The sequence below is a fragment of the Oncorhynchus clarkii genome, chromosome 8 (genome assembly GCF_045791955.1).
Source record: "Oncorhynchus clarkii lewisi isolate Uvic-CL-2024 chromosome 8, UVic_Ocla_1.0, whole genome shotgun sequence".
Lineage (NCBI taxonomy): Eukaryota > Metazoa > Chordata > Actinopteri > Salmoniformes > Salmonidae > Oncorhynchus > Oncorhynchus clarkii.
The window spans coordinates 14,395,410-14,419,013 of record NC_092154.1 but is presented as its reverse complement, the minus strand read 5'-3'; the positions used below and the strand labels follow the sequence as shown (position 1 = coordinate 14,419,013).

Here is a 23,604-nt window from a genome sequence, read left to right as displayed (position 1 = left end):
AAATACCTAGGTGTCTGGCTAGATTGTAAACTCTCCTTTCAGACTCACATTAAGCATCTCCAATCCAAAATTAAATCTAGAATCGGCTTCCTATTTCGCAACAAAGCCTCTTTCACTCATGCTGCCAAACATACCCCCGTAAAACTGACTATCCTACGGATCCTTGACTTCGGCGATGTCATTTACAAATTAGCCTCCAACACTCCACTCAACAAATTGGATGCAGTCTATTACAGTGCCATCCGTTTTATCACCAAAGCTCCATATACTACCCACCACTGCGACCTGTATGCTCTCATTGGCTGGCCCTCACTACATATTCGTCGCCAAACCCACTGGCACCAGGTCATCTATAAGTCTTCGCTAGGTAACGCCCCGCCTTCTCTCAGCTCACTGGTCACCATAACAACACCCACCCATAGCACGTGCTGCAGCAGGTATATCTCACTGGTCATCCCCAAAGCCAGCACTTCCTTTGGCCGCCTTTCCTTCCAGTTCTCTGCTGCCAATGACTGGAACGAATTCGAAAATCACTTAAGCTGTAGACTTGGATCTCCCTCTAACTTTTAGCACCAGCTGTCAGAGCAGCTCACAGATCACTGCACCTGTACATAGCCCATCTGTAAATAGCACACCCAACTACCTCATCCCCATATTATTCCTTACCCTCATGCTCTTTTGCACCCCAGTATCTCTACATGTACATCATCATCTGCACATCGATCACTCCAGTGTTAATGCTAAATTGTAATTATTTCGCCTCTATGGTCTATTTATTGCCTTATCTCCCTACTCTTCTACATTTGCACACAATGTACATAGATTTTTCCATTGCGTTATTGACTGTACGTTTGTTTATGTGTAACTCTGTTGTTGTTTTTGTCGCACTGCTTTGCTTTATCTTGGCCAGGTCGCAGTTGTAAATGAGAACTTGTTCACAACTGGCCTACATGGTTAAATAAAGGTGAAATAAATAAATAAATGTTGGCTCAATTGTAGTCTCTGCTAAAGAGGGAACATTGACATTTGTACTGACCTCTTTCTGACTTCCCCTGGTATGAAATCATGGACTTGTATTAACTTAGGTCTCTATTCGACCCGCATCGTGGAAGTTCAGGTTTACATTTTTAAATCAACGTTCTAGCTTTTTTTATGACTTGTTAAACAAAATCATTTATCTGAGTAATTGTATTAGTATAAAATATAATTTCCCACCAAAAATAGAAAACAATATAGCTCAGTATTTGTATGATTTATTTTAGTTGTTTTTGCTCATCTTTATAAAGTGTGCAAACAATTTCAGTTGTGATTGTATCTATCAATGAGCACAGTATGGCACTCTATCAAAACGGTGTTATGCTTAATGTTTTGGTGCTTTATAAAATGCCTGCCACCATTAACACACATATTTAACTGATGCTGCAACAAGCCATAAAGAAGGCTATTCCAAGATCCTATAAACATGTCACCTGCAATTTACTACCAGGAGTGAACACGGTTTTAAAGACTGGGTCTTGTACAGTAATCTGAGAAATGTGGTGTCTTCATGTCACACACCCCCGGTGTGGTCAGGAGTATGGCGAGGTTATCATATCGATGTCAGACCCCGCTCCCCTCACCATCACCACCACTTTCAGCATTTTGCAAGTTCATCATGTCAGTTAGGTCTCCTCCTGCACCCTTCCCTCATCCAGCAGTCTTGCCCTCTCTGCCGGGTTGCGCTCCTCTTCCTCCACCATGTTGGCGCAGCATGGAATCTTGGCTAGCAGGGGGCGATGAAGCCCATTATAAAGCGCTGCACCCACCAACAACACAATGAAACCCAGAACCTGTAAACCATGGAACTGCTCCCAGCCCAGAGCCAGACTGACCACCCAGATGACCACGGTGCGCAGACTGTCCAGCACCATGCGCGTGGTGGCGCTGATTTCCTTGGTGACGGAGATGCCGGCGAAGTTGAAGAAGGCGATGGACACTGTGTTGCCGAGCAACGCCAAGATGATCATGGGGTTGTGGCCGATCTGGCAGAAGGCGTCCAGCGCGTCCTCGAGAACGTGTCGGGGGTTGTTGCTAAAGCTCCCCACCGGGATGTAGAAAAAGGGGATGAGGAGCAGCGAGAGGATGAAGAAGCCAAAGAACCCTAGAGAGATGGAGGAGAAGGAGGAGGGTGGAAATGAATATAGTCTGGATGAATTACTAACATTCTGTCTTTGATACAGCGCTAAAGGTGACAACACAGACATTATGATTATTTCCACAGAAACAAAAGAGAAATGTCAAACAGGTTACTAAGTACTACTTACACATGTAAAAATCTGGTTGCTACACTTGCATATCTTCACTGTAAGCTTCACTCTCAAAGCTGTACAAACACCACTGCTACATTCTGTAGCTAGAGTTATACATTAACCCAATGCATACACCCAGAAACGTATATGTTCACTGTACCTTCAGTGCCCACGGCCCGTAAAGGATGAACGTCGTGCTTGTAGACAAACTTCTCCTCCAGAACCATCTGGACAGCCGCAATGACCTGGGCCATTATGATCAGAAGATCACCTGGGGGTCAGAAGAGATGGCCTTTACATGGTAGTTCCTCATTGGATATTTGTTTTGGCAAGATGTTGCTGCTGAGGGAAAACAAGTCTCTGGAGAAGTAAAATGTAAATAGTAAAAAGTAAAATATTGACTCCAACTAAATCATGGGCCCTGTTTGAATTGAAGACCATTCAAATGTATCCTTCCTTCCAACTTTCCTTTGGGTAATCACTGATCAGACAACACTTATTTATTTTTTAGGTTGTAGATCAGCTTTAATATTACAGATACAGTTGAAGTCGGAAGTTTACATACACCTTAGCCAAATACATTTAAACTCATACACTACATACACTGAATGTATTTGGTAGCATTGCCTTTAAATTGTTTGACTTGGGTCAAACGTTTCGGGTAGCCTTCCACAAACCTCTCACAATAAGTTGGGTGAATTTTGGCCCATTCCTCCTGACAGAGCTGGTGTAACTGAGTCAGGTCTCCTTGCTCGCACACACTTTTTCAGTTCTGCCCACACATTTTCTATAGGATTGAGGTCAGGGCTTTGTGATGGCCACTCCAATACCTTGACTTCGTTGTCCTTAAGCCATTTTGCCACAACTTTGGAAGTATGCTTGGGGTCACTGTCCATTTGGAAGACCCATTTGCGACCAAGCTTTAACTTCCTGGCTGATGTCTTGATATGTTGCTTCAATATATCCACATAATTTTCCTTCCTCATCTAGCCATCTATTTTGTGAAGTGCACCAGTCCCTCCTGCAGCAAAGCACCCCCACAACCTGATGCTGCCACCCCGTGCTTCATGGTTGGGATGGCGTACTTGTGTAACAGATGTGAAACGGCTAGCTTAGTTAGCGGTGCGCGCTAAATAGCGTTTCAATCGGTGACGTCACTTGCTCTGAGACCTTGAAGTAGTAGTTCCCCTTGCTCTGCAAGGGCCGCGGCTTTTGTGGAGCGATGGATAACGATGCTTCGAGGGTGACTGTTATTGATGTGTGCAGAAGGTCCCTGGTTCGCGCCGGGTATGGGCGAGGGGACGGTCTAAAGTTATACTGTTACACTTGCAAGCCGCACCCTTTTTCCTCCAAACATAACAATGGTCATTATGGCCAAACAGTTCTATTTTTGTTTCATCAGACCAGAGGACATTTCTCCAAAAAGTACGATCTTTGTCCCCATGTGCAGTTACAAACCGTAGTCTGGCTTTTGGCAATTTTGTAGCAGTGGCTTGTTCCTTGCCGAGCGGCCTTTCAGGTTATGTCGATATAGGACTCGTTTTACTGTGGATAAAGATACAGAAGTATCTGTTTCCTCCAGCATCTTCACAAGGTCCTTTGCTGTTGTCCTGGGATTGATTTGCACTTTTCGCACCAAAGTACGTTAATCTCTAGGAGACAGAACGCGTCTCCTTCCTGAGCAGTATAACGGCTGCGTGGTCCCATGGTGTTTATTCCTTGCGTACTATTGTTTGTACAGATGAACGTGGTACCGTCAGGGGTATGGAAATAGCTCCCAAGGTTGAACCAGACTTATGGAGGTCTTGGCTGATTTCTTTTGATTTTCCCATGATGTCAAGCAAAGAGGCACTGAGTTTGAAGGTAGGCCTTGAAATACATTAACAGGTACACCTCCAAGTGACTCAAATTATGTCAATTAGCCTATCAGAACCTTCTAAAGCCTTGACATCATTTGCTGGAATTTTCCAAGCTGTTTAAAGGCTCAGTCAACTCTGTGTATGTAAACTGTGTATGTCACAGTACAGACATGGCAATGTATTGCCCTGGCCACATCTGCAGTCCCCATGCCTCCTTGTAGCATGCCTATGGCACATTCACGCAGATGATCAGGGACCCTGGGCATCTTTATTTTTGTGTTTTTCCAGAGTCAGTAGAAAGGCCTCTTTAGTGTCTTAAGTTTTCATAACCGTGACCCTTAATTGCCTACCGTCTGAAAGCTGTTAGTGTCTTAACGACCATTCCACAGGTGCATGTTTATTAATTGGTTTACGTTTCATTGAACAAGCATGGAAAACAGTGTTTAAACCCTTTACAATGAAGATCTGTGAAGTTATTTGGATTTTTACAAATAATCTTTTCAAGACAGGGTCCTGAAAAGGGGACATTCTTTTTTTGCTGAGTTCACATGAAATGAGTTGCAAAATGAATAGGAAATAGTGTCAAGACGTTGACAAGGTTATAAATAATGATTTTTAATTGAAGGAATAAATTGTATCCTTCAAACTCCGCTTTCATCAAAGAATCCTCAATTTGCAGCAATTCCAGCCTTGCAGACCTTTGGCATTCTAGTTGTCAGTTTGTTGAGGTATTCTGAAGATATTTCACCCTATGATTCCTGAAGCACCTCCCACAAGTTGGATTGGCTTGATGGGCACTTCTTACAGCTCAATAGGGTTGAGATCCGGTGACTGTGCTGGCCACTCCATTACAGACAGAATTCCAGCTGACTGCTTCTTCCCTAAATAGTTATTGCATAGTTTGGAGCTGTGCTTTTGGGTCATTGTCTTGTTGTAGGATGAAATTGGCTTCAATTACGCGCAGTCCACTGGGTATGGCACGACGTTGCAAAATGGAGTGATAGCCTTCCTACTTCAAGATCCCTTTTACACTGTACAAATCTCCCACTTTACCACCACAAAAGCAGCCCCAGATCATCACTTCTCCCCCACCATGCTTGACAGATGGCGTCAAGCACTCCTCTAGCATCTTTTCATTTTTTCTGTATCTCATGAATGTTCTTCTTTGTGATCGAACGCCTCAAACTTACATTTCTGTCCATAACACTTTTTTCCAATCTTCCTCTGTCCAGTATCTGTGTTCTTTTGCCCATCTTAATATTTTATTTTTATTGGCCAGTCTGAGATATGGCTTTTTCCTTTGCACCTCTGCCTAGAAGGCCAGCATCTCGGAGTCGCCTCTTCACTGTTGACGTTGAAACTGGTGTTTTGCAGGTACTAATTAATGAAGCTGCCAGTTGAGAACTTGTGAGGTGTCTGTTTCTCAAACTAGACACTAATGTACTTGTCCTCATGCTCAGTTGTGCACCTGGGCCTCCCACGCCTCTAACTATTCTGGTTAGAGACAGTTTGTGCTGTTCTGTGAAGGGAGAAGTACACAGCGTTGTACGAGATCTTCAGGTTTCTTGGCAATTTCTCTCATGGAATAGCCTTCATTTCCCAGAACAAGAAAAGACTGATGAGTTTCAGAAGAAAGTCCTTTGTTTCTGGCCAATTTGAGCATGTAATCGAACACAAATGCTGATGCTCTAGATACTCAACTAATCTAAAGAAGCCAGTTTTATTGCTTATTTAAAATCAGAACAGTTTTCTGCTGTGCTAACATAATTGCAAAGGGTTTTCTAGTGATCAATTAGCCTTTTAAAAGGAAAACTTGGATTAGCTAACACAACGTGCATTGGAACAAAGTGGTGGTAGATGCTTGATAATGGACCTCTGTACGCCTACTTAGATATTCCATTAAACATCATCAGTTTCCAGCTACAATAGTAATTTACAACATTAACAATGTCTACACTGTATTTCTGATCAATTTAATTTTAAATGGACAAAAAAAAAGTGCTTTTCTTTCAAAAACAAGAACATTTCTAAGCGACCTCAAACTTTTGAACGGTAGTATGTGTGAGATGTATACACACACACACACACACACACACACACACACACACACACACACACCCTTTACTCTTTTCCCATAACCCTACCACCCCTCCCCTAATTGGAGCAAACTAATGGACAACAATACTTAAGCTTACACTGACAGCTTTGGAAAGCTTGCGTTTACATATACAATCATGAGTTAGATCTGTGAATAATTCAAGTGTGGAAGAAGGGAAATATTATTTTCGATCAGGACCCTACCTTTGCCACTAAGTGGCTACTCATTATCCTCTTAACAATGTGTCCTAACCCAGGCCTACCCTCTTAACAATGTGTCCTAACCCAGGCCTACCCTCTTAACAATGTGTCCTAACCCAGGCCTACCCTCTTAACAATGTGTCCTAACCCAAGCCTACCCTCTTAACAATGTGTCCTAACCCAAGCCTACCCTCTTAACAATGTGTCCTAACCCAGGCCTACCCTCTTAACAATGTGTCCTAACCCAGGCATACCTTTGACACAGGAAGTATTCCCTTCAAACCACCATTCTTTCTCTCTTACCAGTGATGACCTCGCTGAGTTTGTGTGAGTCATCCTTGTTTCCGCTTATGAAGTCGGCCAGGCCCACCATCACCAGGCCCAGAATAGTGACAAAGATGCCCGTCCACTGACTGGCCACCAGGCGGCGCCCCAGGAAGGCCACCGACAGCAGGCCTGTGAAGATGATCACCGCCCCACGCAGCATCTGGAAGCTGGAGGCACTCGTCATGTTCAGGGCTGGGGAGAAAGGATAGAGTCACAGAGGGTAACAGACAGACCTTGGTTCAAATAGGATTTGTTTTATTTCTTGTTCCAGGCTGTATCACAACCGGACGTGATTGGCCCAGCGTCGTCTGGGTTTGGCCGGTGTAGGCTGTCATTGTAAATAAGAATTTGTTCTAAACAGACTTGCCTAGTTAAATAAAAAGGTTAAAATATATATACACACACACACACACACACTACTCTGGATGGTTCTGACTTAGAATACGTGGACAACTACAAATACCTAGGTGTCTGGCTAGACTGTGAACCCTCCTTCCAGACTCACATTAAGCATCTCCAATCCAAAATTAAATCTAGAATCGGCTTCCTATTTCGCAACAAAGCATCCTTCACTCGTGCTGCCAAACATACCCTCATAAAACTGATCATCCTCGACGTACCTTGTCATTTACAAAATAGCCTCCAACACTCTACTCAACAAATTGGACGAGCCTGCTGGTGCCTACCATCGCTCAGTCAGACTGCTCTATCAAATCATAGACTTAATTATAACATAATAACACACAGAAATACGAGTCTTAGGTCATTAATATGGTCGAATCCAGAAACCATCATCTCGAAAACAAGACGTTTATTCTTTCAGTGAAATACGGAACCGTTCCATATTTTATCTAACGCATCCATAAGTCTAAATATTCCTGTTACATTGGACAACCTTCAATGTTATGTCATAATTACGTAAAATTCTGGCAAATTAGGCGGCCCAAACTGTTGCATATACACTGACTCTGTGTGCAATGAACTCAAGAGAAGTGACACAATTTCACCTGGTTAATATTGCCTGCTAACCTGGATTTCTTTTAGCTAAATATGCAGGTTTAAAAATATATACTTTTGTGTACTGATTTTAAGAAAGGCATTGATGTTTATGGTTAGGTACACATTGGAGCAACGACAGTCCTTTTTCACGAATACGCACTGCATCGATTATATGCAACGCAGGACACGTTAGATAAACTAGTAATATCTTCAACCATGTGTAGTTAACTAGTGATTATGATTGATTGTTTTTTTATAAGTTAAGTTTAATGCTAGCTAGCAACTTACCTTGGTTTACTGCATTCGCGTAACAGGCAGGCTCCTTGTGAGGCAGGTGGTTAGAGCGTTGGACTAGTTAACTATAAGGTTAATAGATTGAATCCCAGAGCTGACAAGGTAAAAATCTGTCGTTCTGCCCCTGAACAAGGCAGTTAACCCACCATTCCTAGGCCATCATTGAAAATAAGAATGTGTTCTTAACTGACTTGCCTAATTAAATAAAGATTAAATAAAAGGTGTAAAAAAAAATTTGTAAAAAATATATATATATTTGATTTATCGGACAAATTGGTGTCCAAAAATACCGATTTACGATTGTTATGAAAACTTGAAATCTAATTAAACGGCCATTCCGATTAATCGGTCGACCTCTAGTCTCAACTGGCAATTAATGTCTGGCAAAAGAAAGCAAATACTAATTGATCCCAGGTCCACAGACAGTCAGCACAAACTTTCACTATGATGACTCAAAAATCGTGACTTCTCGGTTATTGTGTCCAGTTCCTTAAAACAAATGGGAGACACTTCACAAGACCTTAAAGGGGAATACAGTTTAAAATCGTGCCTCTGACCATAATATTTTATAGATCATTTAGACTTTCTTGCAGTTTTTTAAGAATATTTTTGAAGAATCAAACTCGGAAGCCCTTTTTGGTGTGAATTGTCAAATTATGAAAATATTATGTAAAGTGCGAGGGAATTAAATGGTGGCCTAAGCAGCGAGCGACACATTCCCAGAAAACTCTGGAGCCCGCTGCAACACAAAATTAAGATAAATATCTAGGATGTTCGGATCACGTACCAACATACATGATGGAGGTAGCGGTCATGTCACAGAGGGCAGGGGGGAGGAAGAGGAGGGGGCTGAAGCTCTGGCCCGTGTTCATCTTGGGCTCTGGTCTTCGTCTGTCGTGACAAAGCAGCATGTGGAAGACGACCAGACAACTGAGCTCCCCCAGGAACATCCCTACGGCCTAGAGAGAGAGAGAGACAGAGCGATGTGGGGGGGGGGGGGGGGGGGGGCAGTGAGCCAGAGACACACAGTTGAGACAGAAGAGACAATGACAGCATTTAGGAACCTTCCTATCAACACGGTTGATAAACATCAAGTAACTCATTTAGGTCTACCTTATATAGTTATATTCTGTGTTTTTTATGAGGGGAAGGGAGACTGTACCTGTACAAACGGGTGGGAGAATGTGTGTTCAGGGGAGTCTTTGCAACCCTTTGCGGAGAACATGTCAGCCCATCTGGGGGAGAACAGGAGAAAGTTTATTAAGTTTGCTCAAGAATGTCACACCAACAGTCAGAAACCAATCTGTTCATGAGACCAATCTGTCTCCTTTCAAATACTTGCGCTTGATTGAGCTTGCTTTGCGCAATGGAACCAACAATATAGTCCCAAACGTTCAAACCACACCCATCTGGCACTCCAGGGAGACTCAATCAAATGCTCAAAGTATGATACGGTGACATAGGGGTTAATGAGTGACTTAGTCGTCTGTGCCTAGCTACCTGAACACCCACTGACGTTTATAGTCCAATTGGCCTGATCAGTAGAGGCATGACCAGCATGTGAGTTCTCCTTGCTGATTGAATATAGACTAAGGGCTGTGGTCACAGCGCCTCAAAGTGATGATGTGGCCCTTTCCTCACAGTAGCAGTCTGAGCTCCATAACACCACTGTACCCAGTTGAGTATCTGTTTGATTGACTGAATTTAGCTATTGATCTGAGAAAGTTTTACATTTACACATTGCCAAGTCCAATAACATATAGAGTTGGTTAAATCAACTCAAAAGGCTACTGACATCTACGTTTTTAATCAACAAGAGGAAACTGTCCTCAGCTCAAGATAACATTCTCCTCAGTGAAGCACAGACAGTGAAGTGTTTGGTTTCTGGTGAACGCTCTGGAAAGAAGCCCAAAGAAAGCAGATGAAACATGATCTCTCTATTTGCTACATTGTCTCATTGCACTGAGCAAGAGCAACCATGTATTTTATACAGTATTCCAGTACAGTTGTGACTTGAGACATACTGATGGGACTTGCCAGGGGGGGGCAGTGAGCCAGAGACACACAGTTGAGACAGAAGAGACAATGACAGCATTTAGGAACCTTCCTATCAACACGGTTGATAAACATCAAGTAACTCATTTAGGTCTAGCTTATATAGTTATATTCTGTGTTTTTTATGAGGGGAAGGGAGACTGTACCTGTACAAACGGGTGGGAGAATGTGTGTTCCAATAACATATAGAGTTGGTTAAATCAACTCAAAAGGCTACTGACATCTACGTTTTTAATCAACAAGAGGAAACTGTCCTCAGCTCAAGATAACATTCTCCTCAGTGAAGCACAGACAGTGAAGTGTTTGGTTTCTGGTGAACGCTCTGGAAAGAAGCCCAAAGAAAGCAGATGAAACGTGATCTCTCTATTTGCTACATTGTCTCATTGCACTGAGCAAGAGCAACCATGTATTTTATACAGTATTCCAGTACAGTTGTGACTTGAGACATACTGATGGGACTTGCCAGACTAGACCACGTTGATAAAGTGCCATTTCCACATGACATAAAAGAGCACACAGTAGCACAACTATGACCTATAGGCCCAGCCTATATCACATTTTGCATGACAGCGAAAGAGAAGTTGAGACGCCAAGCCGTAGTTTAGAGAAGTCTGCTTCTTTTGTGGCAACTAAGCAAATGTGATTTGCAGAGACAGCAGTGTCCTCACGCTTCATGTCATCAAAATACATGTATTAATCAACAGTGACGCAAGAGCACGTGAAAGGTTTCCCTCCCTGTGTCTGGCACTTGTCTAATGTCTATAAATGTCACAATTTCAAATGTAGTCATACATTGCATTTAGGCTACACCTAAGCTAAGCTAGTAAGCAAACGTACAGCTTCTAATTCTCAACCAGGCATTGTTTACAGACAGATTGGCTCGTTGCTGACCAAAGCAATTTAAAACAGGCATTTAGGCCTACAACAATGGCATCATGGAAATCTAGCTTTTTCCCAAAAGTACAATAAAATGTCAAGTAGCATCGCCTAATTTAGCCTACTGTAAAATATACAAAGAGATTGAGCCACAATAATTCAGTTCACAAGGATTCAACAGTGCAATAAACACTGTGGCCCAAATCTTGATGTCTAGGACAGTGGTCACCAACCTTTTAAGTCAAGATCACTTTGAGTCAAAATGCAAGCAGAGATCTACTGCTCCGATGTATTTTTATTTTTAACATGACTTAAATGTAAGACTATGCAACATTATCCAATTAAAAACAGTTCTGTAACAATGAGGTTTGTGCAGTAGGCTATAGGCCCAATACAATATCACTGCATATTGGCTAAGCTTGAATTTCCTTGCCAATGTTCTTCTCAGACCATTTTGAAATTATATTTCAAAATTGTAGGTATATGAGAACATTGGTAATACATCATTTTTTGTATTACTTTTGAGACACAGCTGAGTGAGCATAATAATAGTATTTTTACTGGACTGATGGCCTGCATCTGATGGTCAGTATGAGAGGGAGCAGCGGTGAGTCTGCCTCTCTCCCGATTTACAGTGCCTCCTCTCTCTCCCGCCATAGGCTGAGAAAAGGGGACACAGTCTTCCAGCTGTTGGTGAAATTGAAATCGCACTGCATTACTTTGCCTCCTGCGCCAATTCAGGTTGTTACTCCTATAACCAGAGAAAGTGAAATATTCCTCGATATTAACAAATACACAAGCCACAATTAATAACAACGCAAGCTTATCAAAACACTGCTAGACTCATTCATTACAACTGCAGTGCTGGTAACGCGCATTTTATGACTAGTAAAACTGTTGAAAAAAAGTGACAGTTCTGATCGAAAACTTAAACATGAACTTAGTTATATAAACAGCAGCTCTTTGTTGTATTGGTCGAGTTTTTCACTAGTCACGGTTTTAAATCTCACATGATCAACGTTGCTGTACGTTTGAGTATTCTTTTTACAGTCTATCGCTCGAGGAAACTGCAGACTCCGTGATCTAAACTATCGGATTGGCCAGCAGTAGAACTATAGGTCCACTTCATTTGCTATCTGGGACTACCGGGTAGGCAAAGTTCTATCTTCAGACACAAAATGGTTCAAAATTGGAACACTTTGCCTTCCCGGGGCTATGACTACTGAATCAAGCGCACCTACCGCGAAACGAATAACACAATTAGGGACCCAAGGCTTTATCGTTGTTGTTTTTTTACATAAATGTTTGTTGAACGAATAGGAATGGCTTTGCGATCAACCAGATGCTCAACACTGGCCTATGCCATTGGCTACATCGTAGACCGTGAAGTCAATTGACAACGTGAATGAAGCGTTCACTTACTTTGCCGATAGCGTGTTGATAGAGCCGGTTGTGAGCATAAGACCCGCAAGAAAGAGTTGATACTTTGTCCAAGCCATGTTGGACGTGCCGGGATAGAAAATACAACTACTAGATACTTTGTTTCAAACGCAGCGACTTGTGTTCACTCTCTCTGCCTACAGGAATGAAATCACATGACTTCGAGTGTGTCAGCTGACCGAGTGCGCACAAGCAGTTAAAGGATCGTTTCCTGTTGTGGTTTTGTCAAAGTCCGACGGGTTGCTTCTTCTTGTCATTCAGTCCGAAGGACTGTCGTTTTTGTTCCCGAAAAACGACCTTTTAGACACATACGATTATAATGTATCAGGGAACAGGTATATATATATATATATAGTCTATCTTAGCTGGTATGCCTCCTGGCATGGTTGGTAGACTTAAGAAAAGCAAGCAATAAAAAAATCTACTGAATAAGATTCACATTCCTTTAAATGTTTCCCCCAGATTTTTAGCAGAGATGCAGAGAAGCATATTTAGTTTCTTAAAAAACACGAGTCAGTCGGATACAGACAGTTTAAGAGGTACAGTGGGGCAAAAAAGTATTTAGTCAGCCACCAATTGTGCAAGTTCTCCCACTTAAAATGATGAGAGAGGCCTGTAATTTTCATTATAGGTACACTTCAACTATGACAGACAAAATTAGAAAAAAAATCCAGAAAATCACATTGTAGGATTTTTTAATTAATTAATTTGCAAAAAATGGTGGAAAATAAGAATTTGGTCAATAACAAAAGTTTATCTCAATACTTTGTTATATACCCTTTGTTGGCAATGACAGAGGTCAAACGTTTTCTGTAAGTCTTTCACAAGGTTTTCACACACTGTTGCTGGTATTTTGGCCCATTCCTCCATGCAGATCTCCTCTAGAGCAGTGATGTTTTGGGGCTGTTGCTGGGCAACACGGACTTTAGACTGACGAGTTTCAGAAGAAAGGTCTTTGTTTCTGGCCATTTTGAGCATGTAATCGAACCTACAAATGCTTATGCTCCAGATACTCAACTAGTCTAAAGAAGGCTCATTTTATTGCTTCTTTAATCAGGACAACAGTTTTCAGCTGTGCTAACATAATTGCAAAAGGATTTTCTAAGGATCAACTATCCCTTTAAAATGATAAACTTGGATTAGCTAACACAACATGTCGTTTGAACACATTAGTGATGGTTGCTGATAATGGACCTCTGTACGCCTACGTAGATATTCCATAAAAAAGAATCAGTTTCCAGCTACACTAGTCATTTACAACATTAACAATGTCTACACTGTATTTCTGATCAATTTGATTTTAAATGGACCAAAAATGTGCTTTTCTTTCAAAAACAAGGACATTTCAAAGTGACCCCAAACTTTTGAACGGTAGTGTGTATGTTCATTAATATGTTATTAGCATATCATATATGTCATACACATTTAGAATATCTCCACTACACAAAAATGCCAGCGTTTCTGCATCTCACCGGTAGGAACGGGCCAGCTACATTTCCTTGTTGTAAGCAAACCACAATAAACAGAATTTATAGCGATTTCAGGATGTGGAGGACCGCTCTGTGGAGGTGTATCCAATTGATATGAGAAATAGCTAAATGTCTGTGTTCATAGCCAGCACTTTCAACCAGAGGATTTCGAAACGGAATAGAAGTTTCAACTCATGGGTTGCCATGTTGTCGAATGTTGAAAAAATGATGCTATTCCATCGATTTTCCCCTTCACTTTAAAGAGGAAGGCATCTGATCAGCTAACAGCAGCGCAGCATAAAATAAGCTAACATTACCTAGCTAGCTAACTAGCAAACTACATTTGTTTATCTAAACTAAAATCTAGCTAGATAGCTTTCATAATACGTTGGATAGACATTCCAAAGCATATCAATGTAAGCCAGCTGCTATCTGGCAATGTGATATGTAACTTTGCAAGCTAACGTACAACCGCAGAAGCTAACGTGACTAACGTTATGTGTTCTATTTAGAGTCCAATCCCATCAAATCTGCAGAGGCATCAACATCAAGCTCAGCACCAGGAACTATTGTATGTCACCTTCTAAAATCTTACTAAAATCTACTAAATCTTTCCATGACTCCATGATGAGCAAATACATATACAGTGGGGCAAAAATATATTTAGTCAGCCACCAATTGTGCAAGTTCTCCCACTTAAAAAGTTGAGAGAGGCCTGTAATTTTCATCATAGGTACACTTCAACTATGACAGACAAAATTAGAAAAAAAAATCCAGAAAATCACATTGTAAGATTTTTAATGAATTTATTTGCAAATGATGGTGGAAAATAAGTATTTGGTCAATAACAAAAGTTTATCTCAATACTTTGTTATGTACCCTTTGTTGGAAATGACAGAGGTCAAATGTTTTCTGTAAGTCTTCCCAAGGTTTTCACACACTGTTGCTGGTATTTTGGCCCATTCCTCCATGCAGATCTCCTCTAGAGCAGTGATGTTTTGGGGCTGATGCTGGGCAACACGGACTTTCAACTCCCTCCAAAGATTTTCTATGGGATTGAGATCTGGAGACTGGCTAGACCACGCCAGGATCTTGAAATGCTTCTTACGAAGCTACCCATTTGTTGCCCGGGCGATGTGTTTGGGATCATTGTCATGCTGAAAGACCCAGCCACATTTCATCTTCAATGCCCTTGCTGATGGAATGAGGTTTTCACTCAAAACCTCACGATACATGGCTCCATTCATTCTTTCCTTTACACGGATCAGTCGTCCTGGTTCCTTTGCAGAAAAACAGCCCCAAAGCATGATGTTTCCACCCCCATGCTTCACAGTAGGTATGGTGTTCTTTGGATGCAACTCAGCATTCTTTGTCCTCCAAACACGACGAGTTGAGTTTTTACCAAAAAGTTATATTTTGGTTTCATCTGACCATATGACATTCTCCCAATCTTCTTCTGGATCATCCAAATGCTCTCTAGCAAACTTCAGACGGGCCTGGACATGTACTGGCTTAAGCAGGGGGACACGTCTGGCACTGCAGGATTTGAGTCCCTGGCGGCGTAGTGTGTTGGGCGGCTATTTTGGTCCCAGCTCTCTGCAGGTCATTCACTAGGTCATTCACTAGGCCCGTGTGGTTCTGGGATTTTTGCTCACCGTTCTTGTGACCATTTTGACCCCGCGGGGTGAGAACTTGCGTGGAGCCCCAGATCGAGGGAGATTATCAGTGGTCTTGTATGTCTCCCATTTCCTAATAATTGCTCCCACAGTTGATTTATTCAAACCAAGCTGCTTACCTATTGCAGATTCAGTCTTCCCAGCCTGGTGCAGGTCTACAATTTTGTTTCTGGTGTCCTTTGACAGCTCTTTTGTCTTAGCCATAGTGGAGTTTGGAGTGAGACTGTTTGAGGTTGTGGACAGGTGTCTTTTATACTGATAACAAGTTCAAACAGGTGCCATTAATACAGGTAACGAGTGGAGGCCTCTTTAAGAAGAAGTTACAGGTCTGTGAGAGCCAGAAATATTGCTGGTTTGTAGGTGACCAAATACTTATTTTCCACCATAATTTGCAAATTAATTAATTAAAAATCCTACAATGTGATTTTCTGGATTTTTTTCACATTTTGTCTGTAATAGTTGAAGTGTACCTATGATGAAAATTACAGGCATCTTTCATCTTTTTAAGTGGGAGAACTTGCACAATTGGTGGCTGACTAAATACTTTTTTGCGCCACTGTATTGGAGCTACGCATAAACATGCTCCATGTCTTGTTGTCATAGTTGGTGTGTTTACAAGTAGGCTACAACTTCTACTGTAGTTTTCTCTGTATTATGGAGGGTTAATTGATTGTTCATGCAAGGCTTGAATTCTCAATTAGAGAAAATTAGCTATTAGTAAGGAGGGGATGGTGTGGGTGACTGACTGGTGATGGTTGGGGGTGGTATTGTGTCTAAAGTTTAGTATGAATGATCTATTGACATGAAGGGGGGGGGGGGATATTGTACCTTGTTTGAGTTTGTATTAATGGGGACAAAGTAGTAAAATGGTGTCTAATCACTGACTACTGTGTGTCCTACATACTACTCCTGCTGTTGCTGAAGACCTTGATGCCAACTTTAGTAGTACAGAGCCTGTAGACTCAGTGAATGAAAGCATTCAGCCTGGAATAAGCTCAAGCTCAACATCATCTGACGTTGAAACAAGCCAGGATAGCCAAAGGTATTTATGAAATCACAAAATCACTAATACCCTAAACTGTCTACAAGTCAAGCCCCCCTCAAACTCTTCTCATCTTTGCTAACAGCCCATCTTAATGCCCCAACATTGACTCTGAGTGTAACAAAAAAAATACCAGTACTGTACCCTTTTTTGTTTACAGATGAACATGTTTTACTGTATGGTTACACATCCTCATGATCAGTCTTCATGTATTTCCAGGAGACTTGCAGTACATACAAATCTTCTACAAGAGCTCGAAGCAGTGGGTGGTGAAGAACATAGCACCAAAGCCTGCTAAACCAGCTGCCATTACCCAACACAAGAACACATTCTGGAACCTGTCTGGAACATTCAACCAACACAACATCCATATTCAGTTAGACTGATATTGTAGTATAATATAGAATGCCTAGTATTGTCACACCTGATCTGTTTCACCTGTCTTTGTGCTTGTCTCCACCCCACTCCAGGTGTCGGTCATCTTACCATTATCCCCTGTGTATTTATACCTGTGTTCTCTGTTTGTCTGTTGCCAATTCGTCTTGTCTTGTCAGGTCTTACCAGTGTTCTTTCCCACCTTCCTATTTCTCTACTTCTGTTTCCAGGTTTTTCCCCAGTTCTGACCATTCTGCCTGCCCTGACCCCGAGCCTGCCAGCCGTCCTGTACCTGCCTGACTCTGACCTTATCACGAACATCTGCCTGCCCTCGACCTGCTCTTTGCCTGCCCTGTGTTTCTACTAAATCATCTGAGAACTGTACTATCCTCCTCCCGTGTCTGCATCTGGGTCATATCCTGAGTCGTGATAGTTCAAACTGACCATGACTGACCCAGCAGACTCTGCAACGCCGTCTCCTTCCAGGGAGCCACCATTGGAAGACACAAGGAGTTACTTCAACGTCTTATGGAGGATTCCAGACCTTGACGGAACGCTAAGACTGTGCCTTCAACACATTACTGGAGCAATTCCGTGGATTGTATGTGAGGCAGCCCGCCACTACAGTAACCCCCCAGACTGTGAATTACCCCGCTACCAGCAGCGTTTCTCTCTATTCTACCCTGGCTTCCCAATAATCCCTCTTACCTATTACAGAGCACTATGCTGGGCGTTTGTCTCCCAGTATTCTCTCATCTTTGAGCTGCAGCCCTCAGTTATGCATTAGGGGGCGCTATTAAAATGTTGGGATGAAAAACGTTCCCGTTTTAAACAAGATATTTTGTCACGAAAAGATGCTCGACTATGCATATAATTGACAGCTTTGGAAAGAAAACACTCTGACGTTTCCAAAACTGCAAATATATTGTCTGTGAGTGCCACAGAACTGATGTTACAGGCAAAACCCACATAAAAATCCAACCAGGAAGTGCCGCATTTTTTGAAACCGCCTCATGCCAATGACTCCTTATATGGCTGTGAATGAGCTACGAATGAGCTTACGTTTTCCACGTATTCCCCAAGGTGTCTACAGCATTGTGACGTCTTTTTAGGCATTTCCATTGAAGAATGGCTGTAAGGGACCATATATAGCATGTGGTCACATGGTGTCTCCCGCAGAAAATCTTGCGTAAAATACTGAGGTAGCCATTTTTCCAATCGCTTCTAATGAGAAACCAATTGCCTCGACGGATATATTATCTAATATATATGTTAAAAACACATTGAGGATGGATCCTAAACAACGTTTGCCGTGTTTCTGTCGATATTATGGAGCAAATTTTGAAAAAAGTTTGGCGTTATAGTTGCAGCATTTTCCGGTCGATTTCTTAGCCAAGCATGATGAAGAAACGGGAGCTATTTCGCCTACAAAAATAATATTTTGGGAAAAAAGGAACATTTGCTATCTAACTGGGAGTCTTCTGAGTGAAAGCATCCGAAGTTCTTCAAAGGTAAATTATTTAATTTGGTTGCTTTTCTTATTTTCGTGAAAATGTTGCCTGCTGCCAGCAGAGCTAGCATAGCATTATGCCATGATAAACTTACACAAATGCTTGTCTAGCGTTGGCTTTAACGCATATTTAGAAAATCTGAGATGACAGTGTTGTTAACAAAAGGCTAAGCTTGTGTTTGAATATATTTATTTCATTTCATTTGCGATTTTCATGAATTCCCATAGCCGATGGGCGGCTATGGGAATTGTAGGAGGGAGAGGGAGTCTGTTCCCTGTCGCCGACACTCGTCCTCGATTTCCACATCGCCTCTGAGGAATCCCGGAAATCCCCGATGCCCACATTCCGATGTCGGCCGAAGTCTCTCGGAGGTCACCAAGGGTTGTCGAGTCGTCTCTTCCGGAGCCCATGCAACTGGGCAGGACTAGATTGTCTCCTGCTGAGCGCTTACGCAGACTTAACATCCACTTTTTTAAATCTACCTGTCCATTAAAGAACCAGGCTCATCAAGAAGGTACTAGTATGAGTACGCTGGTGAGCCGTACGGGGAGTTTCCCATCTTCCATTGCTCTCCATGCTACCCTGTAGTGGGATGACTGGTCCAAATCTCTCTGGGTGCTCATAGACTCTGGGGCCGATGAGAGCTTTATAGACGCTGCCCTGGTGTCAGAGCTGGGAATCCCCACACAACCCCTCTCCATTCCCATGGACGTCAGAGCGTTGGATGGGCGCACTATTGGCAGAGTCACCCACACCACGTGTCCCGTTAACCTGAACGCTTCGGTGAGTTTATGCAGTTCCTGCCCATCAAATCCCCTCATGCACCCAGAGGCACAATCCCCTGATCGACTGGGCTACTGGTTTATATCCTGGGTTGGAGCATGTTTTGCCATGGGCATTGCCTGAAGTTGGCATTGCCTTAAGTTTGCGCTGCCTGCCCTGGGACGTCTTCCCAAGGGCTTGGGAAAAGCCCTGGATCTCTCCGCCATTCCAACGGAGTACCAGGACCTCCGGGAGGTTTTCAGCAAGAGCCGTGCCACCACGCTTCCTCTGCATCGGCCCTATGACTGGGCCACGACCTTCTCCCGGGCACTACACTGCCTCTGGGTGGCTTTATTTCCCTGTCAGGTCCAGAGACCAAGGTGATGGTGGCGTATATTGAGGACTCCCTGGCTGCAATGGGGTATCCGTGCTTCTGCCTCCCCGCCGGTACAGGGTTCTTCTTTTTGGAGAAGAAGGACAAAACCCTGCGTCTATGTATCGGCTACCGAGGCCTAAATGACATCACGGTTAAAAAACGTTACCCGCTTCCACTCATCGCATCGGCTTTCGAGCCTCTCCAGGGGGCTACCATCTTCGCCAAGTTGGACCTCCGGAATGCCTACCATCTTGTACGGGTCCGGGAAGGGGATGAGTAGAAGACCGCATTTAACATGGCTAGCGGGCACTACGAATACCTGGTGATGCTGTTCGGACTGACCAACGCTCCTGCTGTGTTCCAGGCCCTGGTAAACATGTTCTCTGGGACATGTTGAACTTGTTCGTATTCGTCTACCTTGATGGCATCCTTGTGTTTTCCCACTCGGCTCAAGGACATGTCTTCCATGTCAGACAAGTCCTCCAGTGTTTTCTGGAGAACCAGCTGTACATCAGAGCGGAAAAATGCGAATTCCATCACCCCACCATCTCCTTCCTGTGGTACATCATAGCTGCAGGCAACATCCAGATGGATCCTGAAAAGGTGAGAGTGTTGGTGGATTGCTTCCTGGGGTTCGCCAATATCTACCACCAGTTAATCTGGGGCTACAGCACCCGGGATTCCCCCCTGTCAGCACTCACCTCTCCCAAGGTCCCATTTACGTGGGCTCCAGCTGCAGACCAGACGTTCTAGGACAAACACTAATTCGCAAACCGCCCCCATCATAATCCATCCAGATCCATCCCGGAAGTTCATGGTGGAGGTCGACGCCTCGGATGTCGGAGTGGGGGCTGTCCTGTCCCAGCATTTGGCCCAAGACCGAAAGCGGCATCCTTGCGCTTTCCTCTCCCATCGTCTCAACCCCATGGAAAGGAATTACGACATGGGTAACTGGGAACTTCTGGCGGTGAAGATGGTGTTAGAGGAGGGGTGACACTGGTTAGAGGGGGCTGAACACCCGTTCATAGTAAGAACAGATCACAAGAACTTGGAATATCTCTGCACCGCCAAGCGCCTCAACTCCAGGCAAGCTTGATGGGCCCTGCTATTCACCCGATTTAACTTCACCATCTCCTACAGCCTGGGGTCCAAGAATGTGAAGCTGGATGCGCTGTCAAGCCTCTATTGCCCCACTGCTAGACCATCAAACCCCAAGACCATCCTCCCTACCTCTTGTCTCGTGGCTGCACTCTTCTGGCGTATAGGGAACCGGGTCCGTGAGACCTAGCATTTCCAGGGACCCGACTAACCGGATGTTTGTCCCGGACTCTGCCCGTTCCTTGGTTCTGGAATGGGCTCATTCCCCTCAATTGGCCTGCCAACCTGGCTCCCGTTGGACCCTGGCCATTGTTCGACAACGTTTTTGGTGGCCCACCTTGGTTCCTAACATCTTCGCGTTCATCGCCGCCTGCACCGTGTGTGCCCAGAATAAGACTCCTCTGCAAGCTCTGGCTGGCCTCCTTCAACCACTTCCCGTCCCTCACCCCCTGGTCACATATATCCCTGGACTTCATCACTGGTCTCCCTGTCTGATGGCAACACGGTTATCCTTACCGTGGTGGACCGGTTTTCCAAAGCCAAGGAGACGGTAGAGCTCATAGTGCAGCACGTCTTCCGGATCCATGGACTTCTGGTGGACATAATCTCCGATCAGGGTCCTCAGTTCTCGTCCCAGTTCTGGACGGCGTTCTGCACGCTCATTGGATCGTCAGCCAGCCTGTCCTCCGGGTTCCACCCCTAGTCTAATGGCCAGTCTGTGCGAGCCAATCAGGACCTAGAGACGACTCTTCGCTGCCTGGTCTCCGCCAATCCCACTACCTGGAGCCAGCTCCTCGTGTGGGTAGAGTACGCCCGCAACACCCTCCCTTGCCCAGCCACTGGTCTGTCTCCTTTTTAGTGCTCCCTAGGTTATCAGCCCCCGCTCTTCCCGGTGCAAGAGGAAGAGGTCAGCATACCCTCAGCCCAGATGTTCGTCCGCCGCTGTCGCCGTACCTGGAAGAGAGCCCGGTCTGCTCTTCTCAAGACCACCTCCTGGTATCGACGACAGGCGGACCGCCACCGGACCCTGGTTCCCCGTTATCGTCTCAGGCAGAGGCTGTCTAATCGGAATCTGCCCCTCCGGGTAGAGTCCCGCAAACTGTTCCCAAGCCTGCCTGCCGTCCTGTACCTGCCTGACTCTGACACATAAATCATCTGAAAACTGTACTATCCGCATCCAGTGTCTACATCTGGGTCATATCCTGAGTAGTGATAAGTATGCTCATAACTGCATTGTGGTTTAGATATTGCTAGCTGTTGTACATATGTATATAATGGTGTTTGATATAATATTTTTTGTTTCAAATATTTTTATTAAACACACACAAGAATGGTGTATAAGGAATACAATACAGGTATACAATTCTCATCTAAACATAAAAGAGCATAAAGGAACAACAAGACCCAGAGTCCTGGGTGCAGAACAAATAATACAAAACACGACATACAAAACAAGGACACCCCCCCCCCCCCCCCCCCCCCCCCCCAACTGCTCGGGTGGCGGGGCCAGCACACGCTGCCCAAAGGTAGATTAAAATATTACATTTGAGAGTGCGTTAATAAGTACAAATTCATAGCGCCGACTCGTCCAAGTAGGAGAGGAAAGGCTGCCAGATTTGATCAAATGTTGATAGTTTATTGTTCAGAATATATCTAATTCTTTCTAAGTGTACAGTGTTTGCCAAGTCACTGAGCCATAATTTGGTAGAGGGCGCTTCCCTCCTCTTCCAAAACAACAAGATTAGTTTTTTTGCCGAGATGAGACCGTACGAGATTAGTTGTTTTTGGGGGTAGGTTAATCCGTTTAGGGACTCAGATACTCCCAGGATTATCAGAAGCGGGTCTGGATCTATTGAAGTCTCCAAAACTTCAGAGAGGATCCCAAAAATTCCACTCCAATAACCATGCAAGCTAGAGCATAGGGCAAAGCAGTGGAGTAGTGTACCCTGCGTAGCTTGACATTTATCACATGTAGGGGATGTCTCAGGAAATATCCTATGCAGTTTAGTTTTGGAATAGTGTAATCTGTGTAATACCTTGAATTGTATGAGACGATGTCTGGAATTAATGGAGCATGTGTGGATATACTCCAAGCTCTCTTCCCAGTCTGCCACCGAGATGTCAGTCCCTAGTTCTTCCTCCCATTTTGCCTTGATGGCATCAGTGGAAGGTGTGCTAACAGATTGAAAAGCATCATATAGACGCGATATCAGTTTATCGGAGGTGGGGCATATTTTTATGCATCCGTCAAACATGGAAGGTTTAGCATTCCCAAATGTTGGGAGGTGTTTTCTAACGTAGTCTCTAATTTGTAGGTATCTGAAAAAATTACTTCTGGGAAGGTTATAAGTTTCCCTCAGCAACTCAAAGGAAGCAAAGGTCCCTTCTATGTATAAATCCCCTATGGTACTTATCCCCAACTCTCCCCATCGCTCAAAGGTGTTATCAAGGTTAGAAGGGGCAAAGGAGGGATTCCTGGCGACAGGGAGCATGAATGACATTGGTCTAAGCTCAAAGTGGACTTTAATTTGCTTCCAGATTCGAACGGTGCTATGTATAATAGGATTGTTACAATAAAGTGACATCTCCAGATTGACAGGCGACAAAATCACAGCGCCAATAGAGAAGGGGTGACACTCCTCACGCTCCATACTGAGCCAGCTGGATGCCGGAAGTACGTCATCCAGCAGAAACGTAACAATGCAGAGGTTAGCGGCCCAGTAAAAAATATAAAATTTGGGAGAGACAATCCTCCTTCCATCTTAGATTTACAGAGGTGTTTTTTACCTATCCTGTGTGTTTTATAATCCCAGATGAAAGGATTGATAATTGAGTCCAGTTGTTTATGAAAGGATTTAG

General features: G+C 43.7%; 1 protein-coding gene across 1 annotated transcript; it reads right to left on the bottom strand.

Moving 5' to 3' along the window:
- Nucleotides 1–1,237: 1,237 nt before the first annotated feature.
- LOC139415533 (solute carrier family 35 member F6-like) lies at nucleotides 1,238–12,615 on the bottom strand. Its single transcript, XM_071163640.1, has 6 exons — nucleotides 12,419–12,615; nucleotides 9,228–9,300; nucleotides 8,853–9,024; nucleotides 6,749–6,964; nucleotides 2,449–2,559; nucleotides 1,238–2,140 (listed from the first exon to the last, which is right to left on the bottom strand). The coding sequence occupies exons 1-6, from the start codon at nucleotides 12,493–12,495 to the stop codon at nucleotides 1,662–1,664; spliced, it is 1,128 nt and encodes a 375-aa protein (XP_071019741.1). The 5' UTR covers nucleotides 12,496–12,615; the 3' UTR covers nucleotides 1,238–1,661.
- Between the last annotated feature and the right edge of the window lie 10,989 nt (nucleotides 12,616–23,604).